The sequence below is a fragment of the Monocercomonoides exilis genome (assembly GCF_001643675.1).
Source record: "Monocercomonoides exilis strain PA203 chromosome Unknown scaffold14-1859848, whole genome shotgun sequence".
In the NCBI taxonomy this organism is placed as follows: domain Eukaryota; phylum Preaxostyla; order Oxymonadida; family Polymastigidae; genus Monocercomonoides; species Monocercomonoides exilis.
In genome coordinates this window covers 39,865-55,114 of record NW_027150559.1, presented here as the reverse complement: position 1 = coordinate 55,114, position 15,250 = coordinate 39,865, and the positions used below count along the sequence as shown (strand labels likewise).

Sequence of the window (15,250 nt, the reverse complement as noted above, 5' to 3'; positions counted from 1 at the left end):
AGCTCAGCCCGACATTTGGCAAAAATTCGCTGATGCCTCCATCGACGTGGTGACTTATATCCCCCACAGCACACACCTCACCCAGCCAATCGACAGAGGAGTATTTGCCGTCTTAAAAAAATGTTTTAACACAAAATATGTCGTTCCTTCTTCTTCATCTGTCTCTCTTCGAAGAAAAGCAATTGCAGATGCCCTTCCTCCGGCTCTGCAAACAGCATTATTGCCTGAAACAATTGTTTCTTCCTTTGTCAGAAGTGGAGTGTTATCAAACCAATGGCATGCTATTCTTTCCACTTTACCTGATGAGCCTTCCGTAACACAGAAGAAAAAAATACCACAGATTTGATTTTCATGGAAAAATAGTTACATACCAAGATTTTTTGGATGAATGGAGAAATCAACAGAAAACGAAAGAAGAGAAGATAAGGAATGATGAAAATGAAAAAACTGTGGGAAAAAAATTGTTTGATGAAAAACCAAAGAAAAGATAAATTCCACGAAAAAAAGTTTTTTTTGATGATAATTCTGGAGATGAAAGAAAACAAGAAAATTCCAGAAAAATAATCATGAGAGAGTTGATTGACTATATTAATCACTAGTGTACTTTTTTTATAGAAACAAACATGCTTTCGTGAAATAAAAATTTTTTATTTTTTCATTATTATATAAAAAAATATCCGGATTAAAAAACCAACCTATGTATAAAAGATGAACTGAATCGTTTTATTAAAATAGAAAAATTCATTAAAAGTCAGATTTTCAAAAATAAAAATTATTTATTTTTTCATAAATACAGCACAATAAATATAAATTTGTACATGGTTAGATGTGTTATATGCTGATATATGAATGGATGAATTATCATAATTTAATTTTTGAAACTCACCGAGAAATATGAATTTCAAAAAAAGTCCGGATTAATAAATCACCCAAGATTAATTTCTGAATAACCAGAATATTACAATGAAATGTTTATGGCGGGAGAAGAGATATATAGAGAAGCCCTACAATATCAAAATTTGTCTTTTCAGTTGCAGAGAGCAGCATCGATGCCTGACTTTCATTGAGATTGAGCGAAGGGATGAACTGTGTCTGGATGTAGTTTTTGAACATGGGAATTTTCTGTGCAGCAGTAATGTGGAAAGTGGCAGCAGAAGTACAAAGAAGCTTGAAATTCGGGTCAGTTGCTTTGGACGGCGGCGATCGCAGTGCAGACACAACCGCCGGGTGGAGTGTGGAGCAGATGTAGTCGCAGAATCCGTTGAGGGCAGCCCACTCTCTCGTGATGGCAGTGAAGAATGCAATCAGATTGGCTCTGTCGTCTGGCTGAGGGAGATGAGAGACAGCGCCAATCAGAACAGACAGCGTGGGCAGCAGAAAGGACGCATGTGATTCCTGAACAAGCACCCCAAGGAGAGGTGGCACTTCTCCAATGGTTGACAGCAGATGGACAAATGCAGACAGCAGCGTCGTCTTCTCCCTCTCTGCCTCTGATGCTGGCGTTGTGGCAGAAAAGAGGCTGGCAGAAGGCGAAGAAGATGAAGCAGAACTCTCGCAGAGCACAGGCATCACGCGGCGCAGTATGAACAGATAGACTGAAGAGAGACACCCGAGCATCGCCTCCTTCAGCACGCGGATGTAGTTTCCCAAAAGCAGCAAGGCCGATGCAACTGTCTGGATGTCATCTTCTTCCCCCAGAAAGTGCGGGAGGGCAGCGCTCAGCGCATTAGGTGCCTCTCCTCTGATGAGGTCGCGCATGTGCCGCAGATAAAACAGGCACTGCCGCTTCAGCTCGGCGGAGCGTGTGATGGCAGCCACCTTCACGATGGCCTGGGCAGCTGGGATGCATGTCTCGCACATGGCAGGCGTGGGAGAGAGGTTGAGCTCTTTGGTGATGGAGCTCAGCGCAGTCACACAAAACAGCGTGAGTGACTCGTTTTCTGTCATTTGATTCGTTCGAGGCGGGGCTATGGATGCGAAGGGAAGGGGAGAAGGAGAGGAAGAAGAAAACGATAGAGACGAAAGAGAACTTGATGGTGTAGTAAATGATGCAGAATTAGTTGAAGTAATCAATGAAGAAGAGGCAGCAACGGGAGGAGGAGTGAATATAGCAGAGTCAGCCAAGCCAATCTGAAGCAGATGTTGATTGATGACATTCACAGGAAGCGCAACAAGGTGCCTTAAGCACTGCACCTTCAGCTCTTCATTCAACGTGGGCGAAAGCATCAGTCTGCCAACAGCTGCGTAGATGTCGCAGATGATGTTGTATTCAGCTGTGGTTGTTGGATGGCAGTCATCCACATACTTCATCAGCGACTGCAGAATTAGTGTCTCGTGTGGAGATAGAATAGAGGAGGAGGTGGAAGAGGTGGCTGAGGTAGAAGAAGGTGATGAAGATGAAGAAGAACCTGGAAATGTTGAGAATATCGAAGTGGCTTGTTGACCTGGTGAAGGTGAAATGTGTGCTGAAGGAGAAGGAGAAAGAGATCGTGTGTCAGAAGAAGCAGAAGCAGAAGTCGAAGCAGACTGTGGTAATGTTGTGAATGTTGCAGAAGAATGAGAGCTGTGGTGAGAAGAGTAAGTCGGCGTGAGTGCCCTCACAAACCTTCCGAACTCGTGGCTCGCCCTCGCGGCAATCGACCTGCGTGCGTTGAAGATGCCCCTCTCAGAGAGAAACACGTTGAGCACAGAAGGGATCATGTCGGGGTAGTTCTTGAAGAGCTTGATGGAGCGCCCGACGATGTCGAAGAACTGCCACCCGACCACACGCGACGGGTGCAGCGAATACGGTGTTGCTACAATCCGCCTCAGAAAGTCAGCCAATGGAGAGGAAGGGCTCAGCTGCTCAGACACCTCAAACAGCTCCAGGCTGTGCAGCAGAAGCTCCAGCGGAAGCTCGACTGCAGGGAGAGAGGCAGCACACTCACACACAAAGGCATGGTATGCAATGGATGTGATTGAACAAGAAGAGGAGGAAGAGGAGGAGGAAGATGGAGAAGGCGAATGGGAAGGAGAAGGAGAAGGAAAAGAAGAGACAGCCACTGGCTGCTCTGCATTTGTGTGCTGCTGCTGCTGTTGCAGCTGGATGAACACAGAATGCTTCTCTTTGTGCTCAGCCAGCGTTGCCTCCATCAGCGCCACCGACTGCTTCAGCCGTGTGTCTATCGTCTCTCTCATCGCTGCCCCGTCCAACTTGCCAAAGTTCCGCCACATTTTGCCCAGCTCAATGCGGAAGTCGACGAATGCCCCGTAGTCAGCTGCACCGCTGTCGCCTGCATCGTCACAGCAGTCGCACTCGTTTTTGTCCTCTTTCTTTTCTTCGCCACTCAAAAAGCCATTGCTCAAAAGCAGCTGCTTTGCATCGCGCTTTGCTCGGCCATAGCTGGAAGGCATTTCAGAAGCGAAGGAGACAGAAGAAGGAAGACGAATGGTCGACGAAGACAGAGAAACAGGCACCCCATCCGAAGCTAAATCATCTGTTGGTGCCGAGCAGAAGGGAAGAGATGCGATTGAAGGAGGAAAGGCAAGCTTGCAGGCGATTGCAGAAAGAACAGAAGGGATGAGTGAGTGGAGAGAGAGAAGGAGAGGCGGAGGAGATGGAAGAGAAGGAGAAGAAGGAGCAGCAGAAGGAGCAGTCTGTGAAAGAGGGAGTGCCAACTGAAGTGTGCTGAGTGTCACTTTTAAGGGCTGTTTGGATTGATGGCGCTGATTCCGCGAGGAAGATGACTTCAGCGCCGAATGATAAGAAGAAGCAGAAGCAGAAACAGAAGAAGAGGAAGAGGAAGAGGCAGAGGAAGGAAAGGATGTGGATGAAATAGCAGATCCGCTGGAGACAGACGAGAGAACTCTGTTCAGCAGCCAGTTCGTCTTCGTGTCGCGCAGAAAAATCGAAAACAGCCGCATCGAAGGAAACAGCGCCTCAGACACGTAATCGTTGTTAGACAGCGACCAAAATAGGAACATCTGGAACCACTCGCAAAGCTGCACTAAACATGCATCACACAACACTTGGAGCTTGTCAGCACTGACCGGCTGTTCGGTGCTGGCTGATGAGTCAGATGGAACAGAAGTGGCAGAAGAAGAAACAGCAGAAGAAGAAGAAGGAGAAGCAGACTTTGATGCAGCGTCATCCATCTGGATTGACTGTTGTTTCTGTGTTTTTGCTTCTGAGCTCGCTTTCAACTGCATCAGAGACTGGCACAAGCTGCGATGGGACTTCATAATCTGAAGACCGACTTCATCCAGCAGCTGTGCCACAGCAATGCACACTGAATCATCGCTGCAATATGTCGCATTCCTTTCGCTCCGAAAGAGTGCAACAGAATCAATTGAGCCACCGCCCCCTTGCTGGCTGGCTGCATCGCCTGCTCTGCTTCCTTCCTTTTTCTCGTCACTGTCATCTTCTTCAGTCGGAAAACGAGATATCAGCGACAGCGGACTCAGCAGGCCAAGCATTTGCATCTTCAGAATTGGAGTGGTGTTTCGATTGAGCAGCGTCGCCAGAAGTTTCAATGCTAACAGTCGCAATTTCTCTCTTTCTGGCGATCTCATGCAAACATTAGCACAAGTTGTTTGATGTGCGAAAAGTGTGTTTGATGAAGTGTCGGCTGAAATGAGTCCTTGCGAAGTGATGAATTGTGAATAGTGAATGGAATCTGGCCGAGGTGGAAGGATCCCGTTCTCATTTGCATTGAGCAATGCTTCAACTGAAAAAATGGCATCTGACTTGTTTATGCTCTTTGGCTTGGGAATAGGCAAATCGTTTTGATAAATAATTCTCGTTGTAACACCACGAATATGTTCTGGAACAGGATGATCCAAACTGCTAGCAGGATGTTGAGGAAGAGGCGGAGGATCAATAATACGATAAAGCAATTCCAATGATGCAGCATTTATAAAAAACGAAATGTCTGCCCAGTGAGCAAATTGATGAAGCGTAATTAAAACTGAATTTGATAGACTGAGATCGTGAGGAAAAGAAAAAGATAAAAGCCGGTAAAATGTTTGTATTATCATTGGAAGGCAATCATTCTTTAATGATTCCTTAAAGTTTCGTGAAGTTGTCACGACAGATGAAGGAGTTAAAGCATCAACTTCAACAATTAAATCATTTATCTGAAGAAATATTCTTGCAAGCATCTCACCTTGTACAGATTCTCCTCGAGAAAGCAATTCAAGAATGTCTCTCATTGCAGTGGGCCACGTGGATGGATACTCTCGACGGAGCAAATTGGATAAAAGCTGTGCAACTTTGTTTTTAATTGCAAACTCTTCATTTGTTTTCATATTACGTATTATTTCTAAAACACCAGTTCTGAGAGAGGCCATTGAAGTTTGATCAAATTGGTTGTAGTTGTTTGCAATCAGGTCACTTAGTCGCTGAATGCACCAAAATCTTATATTTAAATCTATTGATGTTGTAAAAAGAGTATAGCATAACTACCATTCATTAAAAAAAAAAAATAAACGCATTTTCAAAAAATAGTATGAAAAAAATTTGTTTTATATTAATTTTTCATACTTGCAAAGCAGATGAATTTGATGTTAAATTATTCGCAGCTTGATGAAACTCTAACTGCTTTTCTTTTGGAAGAGTGACATCAAATGCACATCTTATTGCAGACTCAAGCTGCTGAAGTTGTGCATCCATCACACTCTTTGAAAAACGCAAAGAAATTTTATTTTATTTTGAAAAACCATAATAATTCAAGATTGAATTGTGAGAATGCAATTTTTCGTGAAGTTTGTTGTTTTGTACAAAAAATTCATTAATGTTTTATTATACCATCATGATTGTTATTCTTATGATAAAGAAAATTTATAGTGCATTTGCAGAAGAACTTTTAACTTATGTTTCATCGATTCTTGCGACGAAATTTTGAGCTTTCTGAATTTTGATCCATTCTTAACTTTCAAATATTTTTCTCAAATTTTAAATTTATCCGCTTTTTTTTTTTTTGACGTGGGAATGAAAGACTTCTTATGTTAAGGTTGGAGAAAATTTTTGGAACAAATCGTTGATTTTTTCATAAATGAAAGAATTATGCCCCACTTATAAATAAAAACTAATTGATTTGAAAAATAAACAATAAAACATTACAACATAATTGTCGATTGCTTTTTCAAGCATGATAATAGACATATGCGTGAATATATAAACGTTTTGTATTAAAATCAAACAATAAAACATAGCAATTAAAAAATAATGGAAAAAATAAATTGGATAATATATTATACATACAAATAAATTAACAATAAAACAAATTCACCCAAAACATAAGTAATAATTAATGAGAACAAGAGAACATGTTAAAAAACAATACATACAAATAGTGAGCAATTTTAAAAATAAACAACAAATAATTCTTATTTTAACATAAATCTAAAAAATAAATAATAAGTTCAAAACAATAATATACTCATAAAACATTTTGGATATTTTCCTCTTATTAAAAAAATAAGAAAGAAAGGAAAAAACGAAAGGAAATTAATTGATTCGCTACAATTATTAGAAATCAAAAATAATTAAAAAATAAAAAGATTCAAATACGAATAATCTATCTAATTGACGTTCTGCCAAAACTTATAAAATTCAATTATAAATTGTGATTGATTGTATTTCAGTTTGCATCAAAAATCATTGAAGTAAAAAATTTTGATTTGCAGCCACTTATTCTCTGTTCCCTTCAATTTCTTTAAGAGCTTCAATGACTCTTTTCAAAGAAGGCCTGTCATTCTTTTCACTTGTCGTCATCTTTTCAATAAGTCTCACAAAACTATCCTCACAAACAACTTCAGTTGTCCGCCTGATTTCATCTCTTACCATTTCTTGCGTTTCACATGCACAACATTCGCTCGAAAAATCTTTGCCTGTTGTCATTTCTTGAAGAATTAGACCAAGCTCATATACAACTTCCTTTTCAATTCTATCACTTTCCTCATCTTCCTCATCTTCCTCATCTTCCTCATTTTCATTGTTCAGTTCAGGCGACCTCCATTGCTTCATTTCATTTTTCTGCTTCTCATCCTTCAATTCCTCTGCCAGAACGAATATTTCATTTTCATTTCCTTTCCCAACAAAGATTGTGTACGGGCACAGTTGCTCTGCCATCATTTGCACCCTTTCATCTCCAATTGAAATCAAATGCTCTAACAATTTGGCAACTTCTTTTGCCACTTTCACCCAATTAACACTATTCATCATCCTTGCTCCGGATACAATGCTGTTTTGATTGTGCATCATCGAAAACAAGTTTTGTAGATTCTTTTTCTTCTTCACTTCGAATGGTTCTTTCGTTGAAATGACACAAAAAGAAAGAGAAGAAGGTAATATTGATGTTGATGTTCCTTCAGCTTGTGATGATTCTTCGATATTTGCCAAGTCATTTCCCAAAATTGAACCTGCTTCTAGTGATTGAGATGACTCTCTTTCATCGTCTCTGAGAAGCGGCATCATAATTGTTGATCTTTCAAGTGAGTCAGATGGCATTTCACTCATCTCATTGCTTGGATGGTTTTCTCCTCTTTTCCTTTTCTGCATTTCTCTCACTTGTGTATTGACCTTCACTGATTTCTGTCCTTTCTTTGCATCTTTCAACTTTTTTCGAAAAACTGCAATGAGAACCAGTAATATTATAATCACTATTATCAAAACAGAAGCACATGCAATAAAAGCTATGAGACTCCATCCTTGTTCTCTGAACAGATCTCTCAACGACTTTGGCACGCTTGGAATGGAAGTACTAACATTCTTCAGTACTAAATAATTGGTGGATGATTTATTTTCTGTATTCCCAAATAGAATGGAAATTCTCACTTCAGCATCTTCACTTGCTGATGTAATCACTGATTCAGGGATTCTGGCATGCACCTCACGTTCGCTCTTGAAGTCATTTGGATCAAATGTGTATTCAGTGCTGCTGATCAAAAAATACGAGAATATTGAAATCTCAAAAGAAAGGTTACATGGGATCAACATCGATCCATTTATGATAATGCTGATTTCGCTTTCATTTTTTTCTGTCTCAAATGAAAAAAGAGTTGGAATGAAGAAAACAGAAGGCATGTATTCTAAAAAACCCCACAATTCACATCCATCGTTCAAGATCCACAGAGAAGAATTCTTTTGAGTGATATTTTCTCCAATCATATTCTCGACGCTCAAAATTCCCGATCCTTGGCAAAGGATGTTTCGCCGAACGGACCAGAAGTCATCAAAATTTGGACCATTAAATTTGAACTCGCAATTTTTGAGAAATGCATCATTACCGTACATAGTCAATCCTCCATTTAATCCATAAGTAAATAAAGACTTATGTATTTCAACATTTGTGGAAGCAATGTGTGCAAAAGAGCCATTCCACTTACAGATTTCGTTTGCATACTCTGGTGACATTTTACCTTCAAGATCATAAAAATTGCAATCATTTATCTTTGCGCGCTGAAATTTCTCAATTATTGCAATACTGCCTGGTTGTGGAGTTGAAATGCAATAAATGAACGAACAATTCCCAATAGTAATGTTGCAAGTCCTTTTTGGAATTACAGCGTTTATCGAAGTCGGTCCTTCATCTGCTCGTGAGATAAACTCAAAGACTCCTGAAAAAATTGAGATGTTTGACCCGCTTGAAGGAGAAGAAGCAGAAGACGAAGAAATGCCAATTGCTTCGCCAGAATTCAAAGAAATATTTTTCAGCTCAAACTTTGTTATGGACACATTCTTGTCAGAAGTTTTGATGGATATGAGATCAAATACACAAGACTGACATGATTGTACTGAAGTGCAATTGATGTCCACAGCATTAAACGGGCAATCGTCAATCACAATTAAAGAAGAAGCCATAAACAGCTTGGAACAATTAATTGATGCAATATATACATTTGTGGCCGAGGAGGAAAAAAAGAACATTGGATCACCGCACCATACGTCAGAAATTGTGAAGTTGACCAACCTAAAATCTCCAGCAGTCACGAAAAATATCGAAGGATTAAGCCAAAGTGCTCTTGACGAAATGAAATTTATATTTTTGGCGTCGAACAAACCGCTGCGTAGATTCAGAATAGCTTTGTGATCAGAATCAAACTGATCACTTAAAACAAATTGCAAATCTCTCATAACAAATTCGTTCTCCAATGTCAGAATAGAAGCATCGGGTGATGAAAGATTAATTCTTATTATAAACTGTATGCTCGCAAAGCTCGTTTCAAATGGCTTCAATGTGACGTCTTTAAGTGTACTCTCAGCTACAACTACTGCGCCATCCAAAACGAACATCACTTGAACAGGCCCTTCCTTCATATGAGTAGCTCCAACGCTAATGCTTTGGCACGGAAGTTCTGATGTTCCGCATTCGCTCTCTCTGTCATTTCCAATTAAAAGCGATAGAAATACGAAATATTCTTTGCTGGACTCCACAAAAGGAATAAGATTCGTATCTTGTTCTGAAATGTCGTTTGCATTGATGGCAGTGTCTGTTTGAAGAGAAGGTTGGAAAAATTCCAAATTGAACAGTGTTTTGTCTATCTGCTCTGAGATATTGAAGCAGTTGATAAATATATCTTTTCCGAATTTAGCTTCATTATTTATAAATCGGATAGAGCTCATCCGAAGCGGAAGCTTCTGAAGCAGATTTGGTATAGGGTTAGTTGTATCCGCGCACTCCAGATATAGACCGCCACCTCGCCCTTCAGCAGATGCCATGCAAGCAGAAAATGTAGTGTCTGATATTTCGAGATTGCTTTCCATTGACAAACACAACCTTGATCCTCCTCCTCGCAACGATGACTGCGCAATACACGTTTGAAAAGTCGAGTTTGCGATTAAAATGTTCCAAGCAGAAAACGTATCTTTGATGATAGAGGCAGGACAATCAACGCTTTGATTCACATTTCTGAGTTGAGTACTGTTCAACACAAACAAAGTGTTTACATTATTTAAGCCTGTTGATTTAGCGCACACAAGTGCAGACTCCTTCGTTCCAGACAGATCTCCAATATTTGTCGATTCAATGTTTACGGATGAAACTGAAGAGGAAATCATGATCAGGGATTTCGCATAGTCAAACACTGATACATCACAGTTTTTAATGCTCAACTTGCCAAATGTTGATTCGATGAGGTTGTAGTTTAGATAAACAGGAAATTGACTTCTGATTGAAACTGAAATCATTTCAAAAGTGCATTCCTTTGCTATTAATGAAGACCCATCTATTGGCTCATTAATAGCAATGAACGAACTATGCGTTCCAAGGGTAGAAGGAAGAGCAAAATTCAGAAGTGATAAAGTCGTATCTACGCCCGATGTTATCAATCCGGCTGTTCCAATTCCTGAGGAAGAAACAATTAAAGGATCATTTAAATTATGTCCATAAATGTAATATGAATGATTATGAAGAATCAACTCTTCAGAAAAGCAAGTTGATGTTATGCTCACTGAAACAGACGTATATCCAACGGCCCTTCTTTTACATGCATAACTTATAGTACGACATGGATAATCAATAAACCCGCATATATGATAATCAACTCCAGTGTCATTGACATACAGCATAGTAGGTGGTTTCAGTAAAAATAATAGTAAAGGAATTGATGAACTCTTGTCCACTAGATGGCGATCAAGTCCACATAATGCATCCATGTGCGAAAAATCAGTTTCAAATGCGACAGTAGCATTGCTTATAATTGCTGGTAGATCGTTTGCATCAATGAATATATCTGATCCTCTTTGAGCAGAACATCCATTAAATGACATGTGCTTAAACACAAAATCATTTGCATCATCTTCCAAATACAGATAAATGCCTCCTCCGCATCCACATTTCGGCTGAGATCCACTGTTCGCAGAGCACGATGTGAATTTCATCAACTCATTTGCGCTAGCCCCTCTATCAAAAACAAATGAACCACTGGCATTTCCCAGGCTGAAAGTTGAGCCAGCTTTCATATAAACCCACATTCCTCCTCCATTTCCTTCACTGCAGCTGCATTCAGTTAGAGAAAAATTTGCTAAATGTAATATTTGTCCTGCCTCCAGTGTTGCTTCCAATACACTTCCATTTCCATTTGTTCGACTGATTTGAGAAAACACTGACTGCGTTGTAGTAAATTCCCTCGGAAAAATAAGAGATAAAACAGGCTTCGAAGCTTTTATTGCCGTGACAGTAGTCTGGTCGAAGATTAAATGCCCATCGTTAATTGCAAAAAGCGACTTTGAAAAGGTAGTGCCTTGTCCGTTTTCAGCTGTTACTGTGCATTTGATCAACTTAAGCACTCCATCTGCCTTTTTTATTGAAAATAATATTGCATTTGAAGAAGCTGATGAGTTGTGCACAAAAATAAAATTCGAAGCAGAAAACGATCCGTTTGTGATCAGACAAAATGTGCCAGAATTAACATTTGTAATAATTTTTGGAATTGATGTTTGGGAGTCTGCCACTATCACTCTATCTGAGATGTCCAGTGAGTCCTCAGTGTAAGTTCCTCCATTCACAATAATCTTCTGGTTGAATATTGGTGTCCATAGTGCAATAGCAAAACCAATTGCAGCGCACTCCTTGTTGTCTGTGGAATTGCCGTAATCATTTGTGTTATATCCGCCATTTTTCACGTAAATGTTTGGAAAACTCGGAGTCGGCAGCCAATAAGGCTTGTTAGCAGCATCTGGATAACTTCCATCGCTGTTGCAGTATACAAAGCGAGGTGCCATAGAAAACGAATAGCATGCTTCAAATTGAGAAGAGTCCAGCTTTCCCGCAAAATTTTTATCTGTGTAAATATCACTTCCTCCTTGACTCTGCCCTGAATTGTTACTGAAAAACAGAAAACGACATCGAAATGAAGAAGCTGGCAAAGCCAAAAAGCACATAATTGCGCCTCCATGTCTTACAGCCCTGTTGTTTTGGAATTTGGAACAAGTAATGAATAGATGTGGAGGTGGATTAACTATTCCCAAGGCGCCTCCGCATCCTTTACAAGAATCGCCATTGATGCTGCACGAGCAATTTGTATACTCGCATTCTGATATTTGAGACTCATTTTCTGGAGGTTGTTCAAAGTTCATTCCTCCAAAGTGCTGTGGACCGCTACTATTAACAATTCGGCATTTATGGAAAACGCGCTTCGTTCCAAACCAAAAAGAAACGGCTCCATCTGCATAGCTCCCTGTACAATTTGTAAAATTTGAGTCAGAAACAGCACATTTTCCATTTTCGCAAAATAAAGCACCTCCTCTTCCATTATTATTTTGGTCTCCGGTAACCTTGCATTTGTCGAACAAACAGTTACTAATTGTAACATCTGAACTACCTTTTGCGCAAAGCGCTCCACCTTGATTGCTGCCTCCGTCAAATGAAAAGGTGATATCCCGAAATGACTTTGTTCCTCCTGTCAAGTACGTGCGGTTTTGATATCGTATAGCACATCGTTCGAAAGATGAATTTGAAGCGCTTAATTGTTCCGAAAATCGTGAATCAATAATTGTGTGATAAAATGGATTTTCAACAGCAGAAAAAATGCAACTGCTCATTGAAATATTGCAAGAAGAATTTTCATTTGCATAATGATTCGAAGAAGAACTAATATTACTAAATTCACAGTGTAATATATAGATCGAATTAACTTCATAACAAGAAAGCAAGGAGCATGGAGATGCAATTGTTAACGAAGAAAAATTCGAATCAAAAAACGACACTGTACTTCCTGTAAAAAACCTTGCTTTAGAATTTAAGCAATGTTCACTTATAATAGGCGTGCAAACAGTTTGAGTTTGTGATGCTAAAATTGTAAAGTTGTAGAATTGCGAGGTACTGCCAAAAGTTAAAAATGGACTATTTACACCGAATGAAGAAGGAACGAGAATGCAACTTACAAGTTCGACAAATGTATTTTTCTTGAAGAATGCAATGCTTTCTTTCCTTTCACTCAAAAAAGTTAGCTTTTGTAATCTCAATGTGGAGTTAGAGATATCAAATAAGAGCTTTTGTGAATAAGTTGCCGCATGAAGAATAACATCTTTGCGATTGTAATTTTCAGCGACAAAAAATGACAAAATTATGAAAAAATTAAAATGTTTCATTTTATAGAATCAACTGTGATAAAGAATTGTTGATAAAAAAATATCAATATTGACAAATATGGTTTCTCAAGAAATCTCAAATTTTAACATTTTCATATTAATATACTATATAAACATTGAAATGCATAGCGTTCATTTGCAAACAAAAAGGGATGTTTCATTTCCATCAATTGGGATGTTTTTCGAAAATATTGCAGTTTAAGTAATTACTAACAATATTTCATTTTTCTTTGTGATATAACAAGGAAATCTAATTATTCAATTCAGAATGGAAGCGTTATTAATAATTTATTTTTTATTTTTTATATGACGCAAGTGAATACGAAAAACTTCAAATTGAAAAAAAAACGAATAGAAAAAATAACAAGTTTTCAATTGTGTTTCATGAAAATTAAAAAACGATGCATTGTTAAAAGAAAAATAAAGCATGAGCATCATTTCATTGATTGTTTTTCTTTCATTAACAAATATTATGATCAATTGCTTAAATTAATCGATAAAAAATGCAAAAGTTCGGTTATTGAATATTATTTTGTTCATATTTCTAATATGCTTTTGTTTCTTTCAAATACTTAGCCATTAAGAACTCCAAAAAGCATTATCGGAAAATATCTGTTATGGGCATAAAACGTAACATATGGAATTTGGATCAATATAACAATATTGATAATTCGAGTATGGCAGCTAAACAACCATCAATTGAAACATTAGTTTTGCACGCGGATGGACATGACAAGCCATTGAAATCACATGCTAATCCGATCTTTCAGACTTCTTCATTTGTGTTTGATAGTCCTGAACATGGAAGACAATTATTTGCTGGAGAAGAAAAAGGACACATTTATTCAAGAATCGGAAACCCAACAATTGAAACATTTGAGAAGATGATGACAGTATTGGAGCAAGGCTCTGGTGCTGTTGCATTCTCAAGCGGAATGGCTGCAATCATGGGCTGCACTCTTCCTCATCTTCGTGCCGGAGATCATTTGATTATTGGTGATACATTGTATGGTCCAAGCACAACGATGCTTACTGGAAGATATGAAAAATTTGGAATTGAAACAGCTGTCGTTGACACGTCTGAGATTGAAAACGTTAAAGCTGCATTCAAGCCAAACACAAAGCTTGTTTTCCTTGAAACTCCAGCAAATCCAACCGGAAAACTTTCAGATGTTGAGGCTATTTCAGAAATCGCACATGGACATCATGCTCTTGTTGCTGTTGATGCAACATTTTCATCACCTTATAACTTCCAGCCCCTTCTTCATGGAGCAGATCTTGTTGCACACTCTCTGACAAAATACATCAATGGACACGGTGATGTTGTTGGTGGAGTTGTCACATGCAAAACTCCAGAAATTGCAACAGCTGTCCGCAATTGGAGAAAAGATACAGGATCTATCCTTGGCCCATTTGATGCATGGCTTGTTATCCGTGGACTTAGAACTCTTCCCGTTCGTATGGAACGCCACAACAAAAATGCCAAAGCAGTCGCAGAATTTTTGCGTTCTCGTCCAGAAGTCTCAAAAGTTATGTATCCAGGATTTGAGGATTTCCCTCATCATGACGTTGCAGTCAAACAAATGCGCGAAGGGTGCTATGGATCAACATTTTCATTTTGCATGAAGGGAGGATACGATGCAGCAAAGAAGCTTTTGGAAAATTTGCATTTGTGCACCGTTGCTGTTTCTCTGGGAAACACTGATACTCTTATTGAGCATCCCGCAAGTATGACTCATGCTTCAGTCCCCGAAGAACTGATGAAGAAACAAGGATTGACAAAGGATCTTATTCGCATTTCTGTTGGGTTGGAAAATGTTGATGAGATCATTGACGATCTGAAACACGGCTTAGAGATTGTTGGCTGCTAAATAATTATAGAACTCAGAGAGAAAGAGGATTCTTTTACACATCATTATATCGATACGTTACGAAACGGTGCCTGGGCTTTTAGCTCGCCCTTTCGTTCAATTTTTGTATATATTCGTTATCAGTTGAATGTCAATATATGTAATGATTCGAACTATTTTAAGTTCACACTCTATCTTAATTTAACACGAAAAGCCTAATATTTTATGTTTATTTTGTTAAATATTTTTGAATGCGAAAATATTTATAATTGTATTTTCAAGTTTTTGAAAAGAATTTAGAAAAGAAATATTTACCCATAATTCATTG

The 15,250-nt window shown here is 38.8% G+C and overlaps 3 protein-coding genes across 3 annotated transcripts; 1 reads left to right on the top strand and 2 right to left on the bottom strand.

The window, feature by feature from the left end:
* Positions 1–631: 631 nt before the first annotated feature.
* Positions 632–5,650, bottom strand: MONOS_12118 (putative exportin-T; the record flags this gene model as incomplete). The annotated part of the gene is made up of 2 exons (XM_067864713.1): positions 632–5,439; positions 5,522–5,650. The coding sequence occupies 2 exons, from the start codon at positions 5,648–5,650 to the stop codon at positions 973–975; spliced, it is 4,596 nt and encodes a 1,531-aa protein (XP_067730191.1). The 3' UTR covers positions 632–972.
* A 281-nt stretch (positions 5,651–5,931) lies between these two features.
* Positions 5,932–12,263, bottom strand: MONOS_12119 (uncharacterized protein; the record flags this gene model as incomplete). The annotated part of the gene is made up of 2 exons (XM_067864714.1): positions 5,932–12,159; positions 12,257–12,263. The coding sequence occupies 2 exons, from the start codon at positions 12,261–12,263 to the stop codon at positions 6,671–6,673; spliced, it is 5,496 nt and encodes a 1,831-aa protein (XP_067730190.1). The 3' UTR covers positions 5,932–6,670.
* A 1,452-nt stretch (positions 12,264–13,715) lies between these two features.
* On the top strand, positions 13,716–15,147 carry MONOS_12120 (Methionine gamma-lyase 2). The gene has a single exon (XM_067864716.1). It carries the CDS (start codon positions 13,750–13,752, stop codon positions 14,941–14,943), a length of 1,194 nt encoding a protein of 397 aa, XP_067730189.1. The 5' UTR covers positions 13,716–13,749; the 3' UTR covers positions 14,944–15,147.
* The last annotated feature ends 103 nt before the right edge of the window (positions 15,148–15,250 follow it).

Coding starts and splice junctions, on each gene's coding strand:
- MONOS_12120 (XM_067864716.1), top strand. CDS start 13,750: ATGGCAGCTAAACAACCATCAATTGAAACATTAGTTTTGCACGCGGAT.